Genomic DNA, 18,117 nt, shown 5'->3' with positions numbered 1-18,117 from the left:
ACTTGCTTTAAAAGATTATTATTTTTGTCACTTGTCATCCTTATAACTTGTCACGACCTAGCCCGTAGGCCGTGACTAGTGTCCGAATTGGACACCCTCGTATACACACCTATTATCTATAATCAATCGGCAATTAAACATGATATAGGATTTATATGGGTAGCACATTGTTTCAAACTGTTACTTATATATATACTAAAATCACCTATTTCTTGGGGAGTCTTAATTGTCAAAAATAAGATAACATAATATGTAAGCCGACAAGGCTTCCACTCCGAATGTAAACGTCCAAAAATATAAGTCATACTAGTACACCGGACAACATCTATATACAACCCACTCATATGTCTACAGACCTCTAAGAGGATTAACAATAGCATATGACGGAACAGGGCCCCGTCGTACCCCTAAATACACAAATATATACATTATAAGGATTAGTACCCAAAGTTTGGGCTCCGAGACAATGGAGCACTTCAAACCCGTTGAGTAGAATCCTAAGCTGGCGGCTCTCCAAAATGAGTATCTGTACCTGCGGGCATGAAATGCAGCCCCCCAAAGAAAGGGGGTCAGTACGAACTATGTACCGAGTATATAAAGCATAAAATACCGTAAAGGAGATCACATCTGCAATAAAGATTCAGGAGCTAATCACTGTACCTGTGTCTTATGAAATGAATACATGCATATCATCATCATATATCATACCCGGCCCGTTAGGGAACTCGGTGTCACAATTATATCAATATATCGTTATATGTATATATATACTGTACCCGGCCCTCTAGCAAGGGACTCGGTGAATAGAGTAGTGTACACTGATACCGTACCCGGCCCATTATGGGACTCGGTGCCATAATCATATCATCATATCATCATAATATCATATTATCATATCACGTACCCGGCCCTCTAGTAAGGGACTCAGTGAATAATGTAGTGGAATCTATACATGATAACATACCCGGCCTATCGTAGGACTCGGTGAATAATACCATAACAATATGCACGAATATGGTATCATTAGCAATCTTGTGAAATTTGATCATTATCGGAGACTTAATAGAATAAGCAAAATAGTCCATCATTTGAAAACCAAGACAATAGTTATTATAAATCACACTAATTATGGATTATACTAAAATATGAATTATACCACAACATGAGTTATACCAACTAGGATGGCTGGAATCATACACATGAGTCAAGACATAACAATATAAATTTTGAAAATCAAGAACGGTAGCCATCCGAGTATATCTACGAATAAGAGTTTCTTTGGAATTTAAGCATACGTCATTCGTTCATTTCATATGGATCATGCCAAAAGAAGAAAATGTTAACTTTACATACCTTTAGCGTTTATACGTATATGTTGTCCAATATTGTCTCAACCTATATTAAAACGTTAAGCACTATGGTTAAGCTATGGACAAGAATAAAACGTAGTCTATCGTTAGTAGGTTATTTCTAAAAAAAATTGGACAGCACCTCCCCTATACCGCTCACTTTTCCCACTTTCAAACCAGCCATATAATCATCAATCAACATCAACAATCCAAAATATTGACACAAAATAAGATTTATTATTGACAATAAGCCTAGAATATTTCCACCCGACTCATGTTACCAAAGCAGTAAATTCGGAAAGTCAAGTACCTCACGTTGTATCTAAATTTTAAAAATGAAAACGGCAAAACTGGACTTTATGACCTTCATGAAACATTTAGATCTCTGTCTTAAGTTTCCAATGCAAAAGAAATCAACTCAAAAGTCATTTTCTACAAAGATATATCATCAAAATACGAACAGCTATACATGAAGGATTTTTCAATCCAGAATCTGGACAGAATTTGTCTTATGATTCATGCTCAGTTTTTGATATAATAACAGCAGATATAGACTAATACATAAACATAAGAGTTGTAGGTACGTGTATTAGCTTTCCAAAACATGTTTAATATCTAAAATCGAAGGTCTACATAATGAGATATTCCAGAATTACTACCAGCTACTCAATTCCAAAAACGGGTTTGAACATTCACAATCTTCATACACCTTTTTCCTCCAAATTCAAGAACAACAACTCATCAACAACATCAAAACAATATCAACCATTATTATACATCATCACTAAGATAATTCCATCTATTTAATCTACCTAAAACAACCCCTTAACCCATAACTCTCAACAAATCACCAAACTAGTTTATAATACTATTTTCTCCGTTCTAATCCGTTAAAACTCTAACTAAACTTGTTAACAATGAAAAGGAGACTTTAATATTACCTTAAATTTGCAGCACCACATAAAATCTTCTCCTTATTGGCTGATTTCTAGCTCAAATTGAAGCCAACGCGACCTACAACAATTTTCTCTTCATGAGCTTCGGATTTCGGGACTCGAATTTTGGTCGGATTTGGTTTTTCTCTCAAGAACTTCCCCTCTCTCTCTCTCTAGAAATTTTTCTGGATATTTTTTTAGTCTAAACTATGAAGAAAGACATAGAATTTAGATTAATTTCGTGGGTATTGGGCCTGACCCGAATTAGAATTGGGTTGGGCCGAATTCACTATTTAGTTTGGCCTGTCAGACTTAAAACGTCTATATCTTATTACTCCGATATCACATTTTGTCCCACGACCTATGGTTGGAAAGATATTTCAATTATCTACAACTTTCATGTTGAGAGTTTTCCCAAATTCTCAAATTATAAAGAGGTTATGGCCTCCCGAAGTCAGCTTACCCGAAACGTAACTTTAAGAAAAACATATTTGATGGCTTCTATTTTGATTTGGCTTAAGGGTCCTTGAGATGTATTTTACTACACATAAATTATTCATATAACTTGGCATCTACAACAAATCATGTCCTTTTAAAATTCAAAATTAAAAGTCCTTGAATTTATAATCGTTAGCTTACGAATAATCCAAAATGCAAAAATACGGAATGTAACATAACTCTTTTCAAATCACAATAAAATCATTTTTTTAAAGATTTTCTACAATGTAAGAGAACAAATCTAGCTTGTGATAATTATGAAGAGGGTTGAAAATTTCAACCAATTTAAAAAGAGAATGGGAGTAGATGTATTTACCTATTTGGTCTGAGGTCGTTGTGTGGCGATCACCAAGAGATGGCGAATATATCTGACCACTAGAGAACATTCAGTAAGAATCCACAATGACGATGGATTCAATTTCGATAAAGTGAATAAAAAAATTCAGTAAATTCGTCAATTATATTTGATCCTTTACAAATATAGTAGGGGTAGCCATGGATGTGAATTGCGAACGAATGAAGAACAACAGATATTTGACTGGGGAAAGAAGTAGAAGAAGAAGAAGCACAAAAAGGGCATATGAGAAGAGGTGTCTTTTTATTTTTCTAAAAACACATCTTCTACAAATTTGTAAGTGAAAAGTAATATTATAGATTTAATAGATGAGAAAATAATTAATTAATTTCTTGATCAGTGAGGATTGTCATGTAGGTAGGTCTAGTAACCTGGGAAAATAAGGTAAAAGGGACCTTTGAGAGTGAAATGAAGGATAGGGGATTTGTACTTTTTTTTAATTATAAATATTTAATTAGATGTTAATTATGAAGAGATGGGGTTGAATTAGAATATTTAAAAGTTTAGGGTAAAAATTAAAAGATCAAAAACTTTTAATAAAACCCTAATTTTCATTCATTTACTCCACTTTTTAAAACTTATGTTTTCTATTTCCCTCTTCTCTTCTCTTTTCTTTACTCCATTTTTTAAAACTTCTGTTCTCCATTTCTCTCCTCTCTTCTCTTCTCTTTTCTTCATTTTTTTAAACGCTCTTGTTTCTTTTTCTTTCATCTTCTTCTTCCTTAACTTTTTTACTTTTTTTCTTCTCCGTTTTTTCCTTTCTTTTTAAACTTTTTGTGTTTTCATCTTCTTCTTCTTCGAATGTCATTCTCATATTTTTCTTCACTCCGATTTAATTGTGAAAATTATATTAAAAAATTGATGAAAAGAGAAGAGAACAGAATAGAGGATATGTTGTAAATGTTTATATAAACATGAGTTGTTCAAGCAACCAAGAAGATATTTAAACAACCAAAAGTTGTTTAGTTCAAACAACCAGAAGATATTTAAACAGCCCTAAATTATTTAGTTCAAACAACAGAAGTTGTTTAAACAATCAAAAATTGTTTAAACAACCAAAAATTATTTAAACAACCAAAAGTTGTTTAGTTCAAACAATCAGAAGATATTTAAACCCTAAGTTGTTTAGTTCAAACAACCAGAAGATATTTAAACAACCCTAAGTTGTTTAGGTGTTTTTTACAACCCTCTTATATGTTGGACCTATTTGTAAATAACAAAACTTTGGGGTGTATAAAAATATTCTTTTTTAAATTAGCATAACCCATTAATACCTAATTATACTAGAGTTCCTTTTACCCAATTTTTAAAACTTGTGTCCTATATCCTCAAATAGATAACTCAAAAGTCTCTTTTAATTAAAATCCCCCTAGTAACCTCTTATATATATACACACACAAAAGATTAATAATTATATCATTTCCCAAGATATTAAATCTATTATATTTAAATAGTAATATAATAAACTTGTGATTCTATTTATTGTTCTTAATAAGTGCGCCAAATTAATAGGGTTAATTATAAAAATGGGCCTCTCAATTATTTATTTACAAGAAAATGGCCTAATTGGCCATACCTTCTTCTTCTTCCTTCCAATTTAGCCATTAATGACTTCTGTTTTTCTTCCTTCCTCCTCCTCCTTCTTCTTCTTCAATTTCGTCATCTTCTTCTATTTCTTTTTTTTAAAAAAAACTGACGAACTTCAAATGTGAATCGTTTCGAGCGAATTACATATCAAAAGGCTAGAAACACCGAGAGAATTGCATATCTAAAATTTGTGACTGTTTAAAAGTGATTTTGATTTGATCGAGATTGAATAGTCAGTATATATTTTATATATTGATAAGGTATATTGTATAGTTAAAGTATACTTCTTATAACTTTTGGCTGTTTTCAATTTAAATAAAACATGATTGTATTTGTTGTAAGTTAATTCCTTTATTATATATATATTTGAAATTAACCCAAATTAATATTGGATAAATAAAAATGAATAAAGAGGTTATTAAGAAATTAATGCGGATGGAGTATCACTTTGAATCAATTTATTCTTCTTTCTAATTTGAAAATTGGCTAGATTTCACGAGAAAGGAAAAAAGAAATATAACACTCTCTATAAATTACAACAAAAGTAGAAGTGGAGGGAAAGTTTCCCGCCATTTTCCTATCAGCTAAAGTTGTTCTCTTCTTCAAACAGACCAAAAAAAAAACCCTAACACTAGGCTCGCGACCGCCATGGAAGAGGAAATCAAAGCTGAATTCCTAAAAAATGGCTTTAGTCTCGATGATGAAGCAGAAATTCTCAACAAATGTAAGTAAAAAAGTTGATTGTTTTTTCGCATTATGCGGTTAAGCTCCCTGATTCGATTCTGTGTTTTTTAGGTCTTACTTTCTGTATTCAATACAGCCTAAGCCCCTCCGATCTCGTTTCTAGCTGGGAAGTCTACTCTCTCAACAGGTCAGACTTGTAACTTCACTGAAAGAAAATACCATTTGCTTCTTTATTTTGTGCAAATTTCAGTTTCTTGCTTCATAAGTGAAGTAGGAAACTAGAAGAAAAGAAAATTCAGTACTTATATTCTTTATGAAGAAGTTATTATACTAGATAGGGAAGATCCATAGTTCTAGCTGGCGTGATGAACAAATACAACTGCATCTGCAGCTCTGTTCTCTTGTTAATTAAGTCTGTCTGTAACTGAAGCATGATTAGTTTAAAAGACTTAACATAAACGAGTTCGCATGCCCTTTTTGTTGTGATAAAGAGAAGAGATCTGAGTCATTTAAGCTTAATATGTGGCCATTTTACTTGTGAAACAAAGACTCTTTCTTGAATTGTGAAAAACTTGAAGATTTAAGTGGATGAAAAAAATAAACAAAGAACCATTTTTTTTAGGAATGAGGACTGTATCTTCAAATTGCTTAGACACTTTGGGCTTCCAGTTTTTCAGCTTCGCAAGCTAATTAGATAAGAACATAGTAAAATTCCATACTTGTGTTCATTGCAGAAAGATATTGAAGCATTTTTTGTTAGATCAGATGCTGCTAAAATTTAAAAGACTTAGTATTTTCTTGTCATTTAGTAAGTGATAGGGTTCAACTATTTAGGACTACATATATGATTTTTATCCAAAAATTAGAATTCTTTGGTTAAGTTGGTCGGCGAAATGTTGAACAGAAAACGAAGTGGAAAATCGCTTATACAGTGGAGCAACGAGTGGATAGTCAAATAACTCGAACTACTGGATTTTCTTTCTGTTTTCTAGATAGATATACCTAAAATTTGACTCTTTGATGTTCTATTCACCTTTGGATACAAACTGAGGTGGCGTTAAATTTTACTCTGAATTCTAATTGAAATATACACCTGAAGTTCCACTTGATGGCCATTTCTTTCAGGGGGCTGCAATTGACGGTGCAGAGTTCACATATGGGTGCATTTCTACAACAATTACAGAATGAGCGGAGAGAGGACATTGTTAAAAAGGAACCTGGTTTACATTTCTACTCCAGTGATATTTCTATGTGAGTGTACTCCAACCTTTCTGAGTTTATGATTTTAGTATCCTCAAACCTCCTCTCTTTCCATGTCTCAACTGGGCTGACTTATACGATGAATTGACTGTCTGGCCAATAAGCAGTTAGACTTTTTAGGAACAGGGGCCAAATATATCTCATTGTGTGGTTTCAGTAAAATCTTTCCATTTTTTTGAATCTCCTGTGCCTGTGATCCTGGACGTCTCTATTAGAGAAATACTTTCGCTCATATTAGTTGTTAACATGTATATATGCATATTATCCACTTCTCTTTGAACTCTATCTGTCCTCTTGTTAATTTTTGTGAAGTGGGAAACAAAAGAAAAATTTCTCTACTTCATTAACTAACCTAAAAACAAAGGTGAACTTAGTTAAGTGGCCTCTAATGTGGAATTTAGTTTTTTCTCTAGGCTACTGAAAGATGTGACTTTTCGATGCTTAATGCTGAAAATATCAATGCAGGATATTGAATGCTGAATACGAGAACACAAAGGAAATCATTCTTGGTACCCCAACAGATAAACGAAAGACATCACAGTCAGAAACAATTGGTTCAGCACGAAAAACCAATGGAAGCATTTCCACCTCCAGAAAGCATTTAGAAACAATTACACCCTTTGGAAAAAGAAAGAACAAGTTTGTGGTGCAGTTTTCTCTCAATGAGAATGCTAATGGAGAAAGTATGAAAATAGAACACGATGAGGAGAACCCCAATGATGACATTATTAAGAGAGTCCAACCGATCAAAAGATGTTCTTTGCAGATCATTAGCTCTCAACCTGAGCCAGGGTGCAGGTTCATGTTTGATAGGACGGAAAATAAGGTACTTATCATGTTACAGTTGTAGAACACCCAGGTTTTTTCATTACAAAGTCCTTGCTAATTTTTTTTTTGTTTCAGTTTAATTTTCTTGAAAGCCGAATAAAAGATCACACAACAGCACTTGTAGCCTCTGGACTGCATGAGGAACCAACTGATCCTACAGTTGCTTCACAGGTAACATCTTTGCTTCTGAAGTATGAAATTCCCACTCCAAATATTTGCACTGGCATTCCCCTGTTTTTGCACTATAATGCAATCACCAGTATTAAAAGTCCGGCACTTAAGTGCATTGTACCAAGTCTTGGTGCTTTTCTAATTATTATCTTGATTTCCATATTGGTGAAGGGACATATTTTAACTGTTTTATGGACCCTGTTGTTTCAGAGATCTGTATTTGCTGTTGGTATGATTTGTTGCGAGGAAGAAGGGCGTTTGAAGGAAAAGCCTATTTTACTGCAAAGCAGGTAAGGAAATGCCGTGTGCATATATAATTAGTCTTTCACTTTCCCTGTGAAATCAACTCCTTATTTTCAACGGTGTTGGTCTCAATGTTTTCCACAGTTTACAGATGGTCCACCCTGGTTCAATTTATCCCAATTCACTTCGTAAGCATTTGAATTTTTAGTGGATTCCACACCCTTCTATAGCTCAAGACAGTCAGTAGTAGTTGAAGCATGATAGTTGCATCATATTCTTAGAAGCTTATTATGTATATTGCCGTTGATATCTTGACTAGCATTGACATTGAACTTATTATTTCACAATGACATGCTTGATAGATGTCAGAGCAACATAGATAATTTTCCATCTATTTATGTAAATTTGTCTGTCCATGGATATGCTGCTCATTATGGTTGACGATATCTAGTTGCTGACTTGCTGACAGTGTTGAGCATTCTGGAGGTCAACGTGTGCGCCTTGACTTGCAAAACTTGGACCACTTTTCTGTTTTCCCTGGCCAGGTATGTTTAAACTGAGGTCATGCATTATTTTATTCGTACTTCAAAAACGTTGAACAAAGAATAAACCTGAAATATTCATAATCAGGTGGTTGGTGTTGAAGGGCACAATCCAAGTGGCCATTGTCTCATTGCATCAAAAATTGTTGACCACATTCCTTTGTCGGCTTCTTCCACGGAAAATCTCCCACCTACAAAGAAACAAGCAATGGATCAATATCTTCAGTCAACCAGTGCCGTGGTTGCTATGCCAGAGCTATCATTGGTGTGTAAGCTTGTATTGCATATAAGTCTACTACAAAATTAAAAATAAGAGTGAGATGCGTGCATTTGGGTTAGTATTGGTTGAAATCTATTTATGCAATTATATCAAATGACTGTTATACTAAGAAGTATCCTTGGATTTGGGTGTTTGTCTCCGATACCTGCCTTTCTCATTATGAGAAACTTAAGGATATTGACACCTCATTTCAAATCTGTTACCTTTTAGCCTGCCATTTGGCAACAACGATGTTGGAGTGCATTTCGGAGATGTGTTGCCTTATTAGTGGTGGTATCCCACGCAGGCTTGATAAACCACCGAGTTGAAGAACTCTGATAGCCCTTTGTAAGAAATCATTTAAAAGAGGAATACTTGGCATATTTATTATGTATGTCATATGATGAATATTACCTCCATAAGGGGGTGTCTTCTGGTTTGCAGATTTTGCTGCTCTCATTATCCATTGTTTTGTGTGGGTGTGTTTGTTTGGCCACTTCTCTTTTCTTTTTTATTTTATTTTCTTGAACTTAATTAGAAGCTCAGACTACAGTGTAGATGAAGAAAGGGGCTGCATGCTTTGGCCTTTGGTTCTACCTTTTGGATCTGCAACCAATCTCTTTTCTGCAACAGATGATTATAATATCCATTATCTAAAAATAATTCTTCCTTTTTTGTGTCTTCTCAACATTCTACGTCCTTGTTCAGATCATAGCTGCGGGTCCTTTTACAACAGTTGATAACTTATTCTTTGAACCTCTTTCTGAGCTTCTGTCGTATGCGCGGCGCAAGCAGCCTCAATTGATCATTCTGGTAATAGTTTACAGCTCTCATGCCAAAGTTGTATTTAACTTTTTTATTAACTGATAGAAATTTCATTTTACCTTTGTAAATTCGCTTCACAGCTAGGACCATTTATAGATTCAGATCATCCTGTGATCAAGAAAGGAACTGTAGATAGGACATTTGATGAAATCTTTCAGGATGAAATCCTTGCAAGGGTATCTATATATAGAAAACTTCTTTCCCTTTTCGAATTAATTTTGGCCTATATGTTTATTTAGTTTCCTTCCGTTGGTTGGTTTTCAGTTGAGAGATTATGTAGAATATATGGGTTCTGCTGCTCGTGTGATTCTTGTTCCATCTGTACGAGATGCTAGCCATGACTTCGTTTACCCTCAGGTGAAAATCTCCAGCAGCTTAGTCATCTTGTTTGGTGTTACATCTAATGTACAATATTGAAACATCTTTTTTGTTGCTTACAGCCAGCCTTCGACATTCAGTCCCCCAATCTTGAACATCAGGTATGCAGTGTACTGCCACACGTCAAATTGTTCCCTAGAGAAGAAAAAATAGTCTGGTGATCATATACCATTACTAACAAGGATTTTATGTTTCTCCAGATAAATAGCATTACAAATCCTGGGATATTCTGTGCAAATGAGGTAGAAGCTGATAGTTCAAATAACTGCATTCCCTTTTGTTTTCTTAACTTCTACATGCTTCTCTACTCACATTCAAGATACAAGCTCGATTTATTCTCTCACTGATAATTAATCTGAAGAATCTTGGAATAGTTTTCTGTCAATGCTATCTGCCTGTAGCTAGACTGTAAAAATTGAATCGAGGATGATGTGAAAATAAAAGTCGGACTATACATCAATACAAAATATCTATCTCAGTAAGCAGTTGTGAGATTACTTTTACCTCTCGCCCCAAGTGGAAGTGGGTTTCTACATGCTATTCCAGTTCTTGATGTTGTGTTATATTCAGGTGAAAGTGGCTTGCTGTACGGTTGATGTTCTTAAACAGCTCAGTGCAGAGGAGATTTCACGAAATCCACAAGGTGGATCCAAGCAACGGATGACAACTCTTGCAAACCATATCTTAAACCAGCGCAGGCATGTTTCACCATTTGTGGTTCCTCGTTTATGCAGAAAGCTCAGCTAACCTAATATTTTCTGAATCCTTTTTTTTGTTTGGTCTTTTTTGCAACTGCAACAGCTTTTATCCTCTATATCCACCAGCTGAAGGCGTACCCATTGATTTCTCTCTAGCTCCAGAAGCTCTTCAGATGTCAACAGCCCCAGACATACTTATTTTACCCTCAGATTTGGCTCACTTTGTTAGGGTAATATGAGCTTCTGATTTCCAAACCAACATTTATTTCTATCATACAACTATATCGAACTAAAGCAAAGCAACTATGTTGAATAGACATGCATGCTCTTGAACGTGAAGATACACACAATCAGCTTCTTAAATCCTTAATTTCTCAATTTAATCTTCCCGTAGGTGATCTCCCTTGGGGAAAGAAGTGAAGGAGAAGAAGTGAAGTGCATATGTGTGAATCCTGGACGACTTTCAAGGGGAGAAGGAGGAGGTTTCTTTGTGGAGCTCAACTACCATGGAAGCTGTGATTCATCAAGTGCTTCAGTCCTTCGTATATAACATTGAGACACGAATCTTCCTGCAGTTCATGTGTTTAGCAGTAGCAAAGATTGTGGAAACCCATGAACTAAGTCACGGCAACGACTATGAAGAACTGGGGCAGACTGCACTTGTTGAAGGCTCGTCATGGATACCCAAAAAAGAAATAAGTGACTAGTCATGCTGTAGCTGCATCTATTCCCTTGGTGATTTCAAACTTCCCCTTGTTTCCTATGTTAATATTAAGGAAGTCATTGTTCTGTCCAGCCAGTTATAGCATCTTAGGATCTTTCTGAGGTCAATATGTAGGAAGTTTATTTATACCTGAGAAGTTGTGCTGCCTTTGTTCATAGGAAGTAGAAATGTAAGTTTTTGGAGGATCCTTTTCTATATGATGAAATGCAATTTTGCAAGGGTTGACTACCATGAGATGCGGGATTAGATGGTTAACTTTTTCAGTTCAAGTATTTCTGTGAATTTTTTTAAGACCTGAGTTTGCAAGTGCGAAGTGTTTGTTAGTACTTCTATGCAAAGATGTCCAAACTAAGGTTATTTGCAAAACCAAAAAAATAAAGTATTTGAAATATGTGAAAAATTGATTACGAAGAGGTTCAAGTTCTTTTTGGTTAGGTCAAACAGATAGTATTTTTTCCCCCCAGAAACTAACTTAACTTTTGGAGAAGTGGCACCAGATTTTTCTCAATTCACAAGTAAAGCCTGTCTGTATCAATCAATTTTATCACTTGAGCAATATGCTCAAGATATGAATGATCCAAATGAGGGAATATGACATTAATATAAGTTGTTATTTTAATGTTTTTTTAACATGAGCTAAGATGGGACCAAAAACTCATGTTATTGCAAGTAAACTTGAAGCAAAGTAACGAACAAAAACTGGGGAAATATACGGACTAAAAGAAATGACATGAGAAATTGCTTCCCTTTTGGTTTTGTTATGTTTTTGTAGAACTTTAACAACTTGAACAGTCCACTTATATGTATGTATCTAAATAAGAAACTAAAGGACAATGAAGAAAACAGTCATTTAAACAACAATATAATATAAACAAGTGTACAAAATAAGTAGTAGTAATAAGTTTAGCCCCCATTACAGACAAATTCAATTACCAAATTCTTCAATCCAATCATTGAATCTGTATCAATTACATTTCTTCAACTGCTTCCTCTGTCTTTCTCTAAACAAGTCTACCCAAAGATTCATAACCCACAATATACTAACCAAGATTGCACTTACAATCACAACCATCCAAGACATCCACATAGGCCTAGAAATCACACCATCTGCTTTTCTACTTGCAAAAGCCATTCCCATCTTGTAAACAAACAAGGGTCCAAGAATCCCCCTAACCAAACTATACAACATATAAAAGATCGGTGACAATTTTTCATACAATACAGCAGCCATAGGCGTGTCGATTCTTCGATATCTAGCAAGACTCCATATGTTCTGGAAAGGACTTGTGATCTCAGCTAGAACAAGAAGGCCAATAAGGGTGACTGCACCATGATCAACAATGAATCGACAAGTTAAAAAGACGTAAAGGGTAGCCAAATGATGAGCAATGAATAGAATATCAGTTGGATAAAAGACCAAGTAATGCAAAAGGTCAGCTAAGAAGTAAGCAATGCTGTATTCAAGAATCATTTCTTGGAATTTTGAGTTTTGGATGGAAAAATCAAGAATTTGGAATGAAGTTTGGGACATTGAGTATATGGATAAGATAGTAGCAGGGGTACCATGTGCTAAAGACATTATACAACTTGAAGCATCAGACCTCACTTTTTCTTTCCAATCTTTGAAGATGATAAAATATCCAAAGAAATAAATCACAGTGAATAAAAGACTGAATACAACAAGGTTTGTTTCCAAGATTGTCAAAGTTTCCATTAAGATTGAATCTTTATGCAGACAAGGAACTGTGTAGGAAAGAAGTATTTTTTTTATCAAATAAGAAGATGCAGCAAACTGCTTTATATATAACTTCTTTTGGGAATAAAAATTTCCAGGGAGAGAGAATCTAACAAGCAACAGATGAGGTCTTCTTTAATTTATTGGAAAAAAGACTAATTTTTTTGCAATTTAAGATAAGATAAATAGTTGTTTTTTCCAATAGTAATGTGATTGATGTACGTATAAATAATAAAATAAAAATCCCTTCCAACATCCCTTTTCGGTACGCTAGCTATACTTTGTGCTGGGAGAATATTTAATGACCCCATTTCATGATGGGTTAGAAATTTTTACACTAAACTTAAACAACAAAAAGAATTTTAAAAAAATCCTGGCATCGGGGAAGGTAAAATTTGGTAGAAATTCATTTATTTTGCTTAAAAAGCATGAACAATAAATAAATAAATAAATGTTCACACCAATAATATACGCAATATAATTTTCTTAGTGGGTTTACGGAAGATAAATTACATTAAATCTTATTCCAACTTTTGTGATGTAGAACAATAATAGAGTCAAGATTTTCATTAAGGTAGAAGTCAAAGGAATTCAACATCTATTATATATATATATGTATTAAATTAATTTTAATCTTACATATAATATAGTTTTCTAGTGAAGGAGGTTTATTGATCCAACCTTACTCCACTTCTGAAATACAAAAAATATTTTTAATAAATTTTCGATTGAAAGAAAATTATTTTTGAACTGATATGAAAAAAAAAATAATGAAGGAAAAAGGTTCCACTTTTGAAAAGGTACATCCTCCCGAGTCCCGTGGAGTACTAAACTATCTATATGTTGCTTCACTGTCTTTCAATGAGTCCGGAATCTATTTGAGCCCTCAAAAAATAAAAGTGATACAAATAAATTATATTTTTAAAATGTAATTAAAATAAATTTTGTGTAGATTTTTATTCTGTTTTATAAAAAAAAAATTAACAACGGTTGTTAATTGTTAACGTCTAAATTTTAGTGTAAAACGAAACTTTTTCTTACACTTTATAAAATATAATTTTTCTTACATTTTATTAAGCGTAACTATTTCTTCCACTTAAAGTTGTGTCTCTTTATGACCTCTTTATGCTGCTTTTGCCGTGTTTGTCATACAATTATATTGATATGACATATCAAAAAAATGAAAAAAAAATATTATGTTATATATTTTTATTTTGTTTAATTATGAAGCTCCACCAACCTCTATTTAAGGATGGTAAAAAATTACACCTTCAACATCTTTAATCCTCCATTTTTTTTCAGTTCAATTTCAAAAATGTCTTCTGAATCAAAAGTTAGAGTTTCAATTTATTGGGAAGGTGAAATTATACATGATGGAAATACCATTCATTATAATTGTCCCCCCAAACACAATACTAAGTATTCACTTAATGCCCGATTTTAAAAGTTTCTTTCATCAATTTATAAAAGGATGGGCGTAAATAGTATCGATTATGATTTGATTATAGTCGGAAAGTACCCAACTTCATTTTTATCACAAGGACAAGTAAATTTTGGGGAGTGGATTCTCTATAATGACGAATCGTTGACCGATTTTTTGAAGGCTCCAAGTGATTACATAGATCAAATCAAGTTAACTGTGCTTGAAATCTATGTTAGGAAGGAGCCTAAGACTAGTCAATGGTGTTCTCCTTTACCGGATGATGTCCATCCTCAATTAGAAAATCGTGATAACCCTGATGAATTCCCCACAAACCAATCCAATGATTTTCCTAACATGACTCATTACCAAAGTATTCTTACGGTCAATATGATTTTGATTTGAACGAAATTATAAATAAATGATAGTGTAAGAAAAAGTTACACTTTATAAAGTGTAAGAAATAGTTACACTTCATAAAGTGTAAGAAAAAATTACACTTTATAAAGTGTACAAAAAAGTTTCATTTTACACTAAAATTTAGAGGTTCATAGTTAATGACTGCTGTTATTTTTTTTATATAAAATGGAATAAAAATCTACACTAAGCCTATTTAAATTATATTTTGAAAATATGGGTTATTTGTGTCACTTTTATCTCTTTGTGGCTCAAATAGGTTCTGGACTCTTCTCCAATCTTGCCGGATATTGGACATGATTTTAGATTAGTGATTTGAAATTAAAATTTTATTTAGATATATAATTCAAATTTTTAAGTTTATTTTTTTTCATAAACATAAAATCTCATAATTTGTGAAAACCATCAAAATTTCTCAACTCTTATGCTATTTTACCAAATGAGCATAGCAATAGTTCATTAAACAAAGTATGGAAATATCCTAAGGTGTCATGTTCTTTTTAAGGAAACACATAGATATATTATATTAAGAAAATATTTACCATTTATAGCAATAACATTTTATTTTCACTAAACACTTATAATACATTTATAATATAGTTTTAATTAGGGCTGTTCACAGTTTTGGTTAAAACCAAAACCAAATCGAAAATTTAACCAAACCAAATAAAAAAACCGACATTTGGTTTGGTTTGGTTTGGTTTGGTTTTAAATTTGAATAACCGATAATATTTGGTTTGGTTATGGTTATAGGAAAAAATAACCGAATAAATAACCGAACCAAACCGATAATTATATACATAAAAATTATAATTATTTATATGTATAATATTAGTTTTTCATAAATAATTAAAGATATTTTATACCTTTTAATTATTAATTTAATATTAATCTACTTATTTTTAAGGTCCAACAATCCAAGCTCAACTCTCAAGCTCAATTATAAATTCTAATAAACACTAAACAGCAGTCCAAGTCTAACAATCCAAGCCCATTAGCCCAACTCTCAAGGCCAATTTTAAATCCTCAATTCTAAATTCTAAATTCCTAATAAGCACTAAGCACTAAGCACTTAAGCAGCAGGCAGCAACATAAGGTAAAAGTTAAAACTTTAAAACCCTAGTATCTGTTTTCCTTTTACACTTCTGTTCCTCTCACGTTAGTTTCTCACAAAGTCACAGACTCACAGTCATAGACTAACAGTGAAGGCTCAAGAGCAACTTCAACTCCTCAACCCCAAGTACAAGATTGTCAAATTTTGAGAGGGTTTGTAAGAAATTTTTCAAATTTTAAATTGATTTTAAGTTGTTTTCTTTTTTGTTTCGAATGTTTAAGTTTTTTCTTTTTTTGTTTCGAACCTTTGTGGGCCGTGAGGAAAAAGAGCTTCGTAAGAATTTGAAGAATGTAGAGAGAGAATATTTGAATTGTCTCGGCTAGTCATAAACCGAATAACCGAACCAAACCGACAATAACCAAACCCGTGGTTATTATTTTACTTGGTTTGGTTATAGTTTTAGACTTTTAATAACCGATTAAATTGGTTTGGTTATGGTTTTAATCAATAACCGACCCAAACCGAACCATGAACACCCCTAGTTTTAATAAATATTACAGAGAATAATTAATAAAACACCTATAAAACAAATTTTATTGTTGGATAATACATTTATCACACACTTTATAAACTTATAATACGTTGTGTTAATTTCTTACTAAGCAAGCATAATTCACTTTTAATACATGGTGAGAGTTATCATAGTATTATTATAAATGGTAATAAATAAAAGTATCACCAAAACTAGTAATTATTTATTAAAAAGTACTCGCTCAAATAATTTTTCTTTCTTTTTATAAATAAATATCGCGATTACATGTTATTACAAATTTTCAAATACACACAAGTTTACAAAAATCTACTAGTATCAATAGTAATATTCTTTAATATAATTCTTCCACGTGGTATGGACAATTTCTTCACATCGAACATGAGTCTTTTTTTAAAAATTTAAAATAATGGGTAATTTTGTTTTTCAAAATATAAACATATTGGTTAACTTTTACATTTTTAAAAATTTGAAATCATGATTTGAAGTTAAAATTTTGTGCAGATTCATAAACAAACACTGATTTGAAACAAAAACTTTAAATTAGGCGTCCAAATCCAATGCTCAAATGCCTACTGTTAGTTTTTTTAAAAATATGGGGCAACAAAAAAGGGTTAAAATGACTCTTTTTGGATTGAAACGTCTTTCAATTATTTTCAATAATTTTATCAAGCATTGATGAGCTTTAAATAGCCAACCTAAAACACATAATATGCATAATTTGAAATTTAAAATAACCTAAAATATCACAACAACTCAAATAACCTAACTAAAATTTAAAATTCAAATTCATTTAAACTAAACAATTTATTTTGCTAAAAACTACTGCAGTAACTAAAAGAAAGTTTCAACACTCCTCCTTTGTTTTAGTTACTGCAATTTGAAAAACTACTTCTCCTCAATTTTTGCTCTAGTTGTTGATGTTGAATTTTTCTTGGTTATTTTTGAACTTGCATATTTTTTGCATATTGATCTTTATCTTTTTCTTCTTTTTATTTTGTGCTTCAAAAACATTTTCCACGACATTGTCTTGTGTAGAACGTCTTTTGAAAGTGCTTTTATTTAGAGAATTGTAAAATTTACGAAGTGTTGTTACAAGTATTTTTCTTCCACAACAACAAAACATATGTCATAGGCCATAAACTATGATTTCATTTTCACTGACCAAAGCTGATAGTTTTTGTCAGTGAAACTTTTTTTGGCATTCAAAGAGAGACCGCTGCTTGACATCCTTTTTTTAGGTTGAAAATTGGTTTGAAATAACTTGTGCGTTGAAAAAGGCACAGGTTGAAAATAGCCCTGATGAATTAAAATGGGTAGCCCTGATGGGTTAAAAGGATAGCCCTTACAGGTTAAAAAGGTAGCCTTTACGGGTTAAAAATGATATGATAGTTCTTTGAAAGAATCACAGATCCCATAAAATTAATAAAACTCTAATACCACTGTTAGTTTTTTTAAAAGATGGGCAGCAAAAGAGGGTTAAAATGACTCTCTTGGGATTGAAATATCTTTCAATAATTTGATCAAACATTGATGGACTTTAAATAGCCAACATAAAAAAAATAATATGCATAATTTAAAATTTAAAACAACCTAAAATATCTC

General features: G+C 32.7%; 2 protein-coding genes across 3 annotated transcripts; one reads left to right on the top strand and one right to left on the bottom strand.

Moving 5' to 3' along the window:
- The first annotated feature begins 5,244 nt into the window (after positions 1–5,244).
- Positions 5,245–11,570, top strand: LOC129880450 (uncharacterized). 2 transcript variants are annotated; one of them, XM_055954485.1, is made up of 16 exons: positions 5,245–5,448; positions 5,520–5,595; positions 6,534–6,659; positions 7,134–7,494; positions 7,572–7,667; positions 7,878–7,957; positions 8,380–8,455; positions 8,541–8,717; positions 9,420–9,524; positions 9,617–9,712; positions 9,801–9,893; positions 9,977–10,015; positions 10,115–10,156; positions 10,485–10,612; positions 10,716–10,842; positions 11,007–11,570. In XM_055954485.1, the coding sequence occupies exons 1-16, from the start codon at positions 5,373–5,375 to the stop codon at positions 11,160–11,162; spliced, it is 1,854 nt and encodes a 617-aa protein (XP_055810460.1). In that variant the 5' UTR covers positions 5,245–5,372; the 3' UTR covers positions 11,163–11,570. The 2 variants fall into 2 exon arrangements, with proteins under 2 accessions (XP_055810460.1, XP_055810461.1); XM_055954486.1 differs by having other exon boundaries at positions 5,359–5,448; positions 5,545–5,595.
- A 730-nt stretch (positions 11,571–12,300) lies between these two features.
- Positions 12,301–12,807, bottom strand: LOC129870780 (TLC domain-containing protein At5g14285-like). Its single transcript, XM_055945645.1, has one exon. The coding sequence runs from the start codon at positions 12,805–12,807 to the stop codon at positions 12,301–12,303; it is 507 nt and encodes a 168-aa protein (XP_055801620.1).
- Between the last annotated feature and the right edge of the window lie 5,310 nt (positions 12,808–18,117).

The sequence above is a fragment of the Solanum dulcamara genome, chromosome 2 (genome assembly GCF_947179165.1).
Source record: "Solanum dulcamara chromosome 2, daSolDulc1.2, whole genome shotgun sequence".
Classification (NCBI taxonomy): Eukaryota; Viridiplantae; Streptophyta; class Magnoliopsida; order Solanales; family Solanaceae; genus Solanum; species Solanum dulcamara.
The sequence above is the reverse complement of the archived record's forward strand: the minus strand, read 5'-3'. Positions and strand labels throughout refer to the sequence as shown.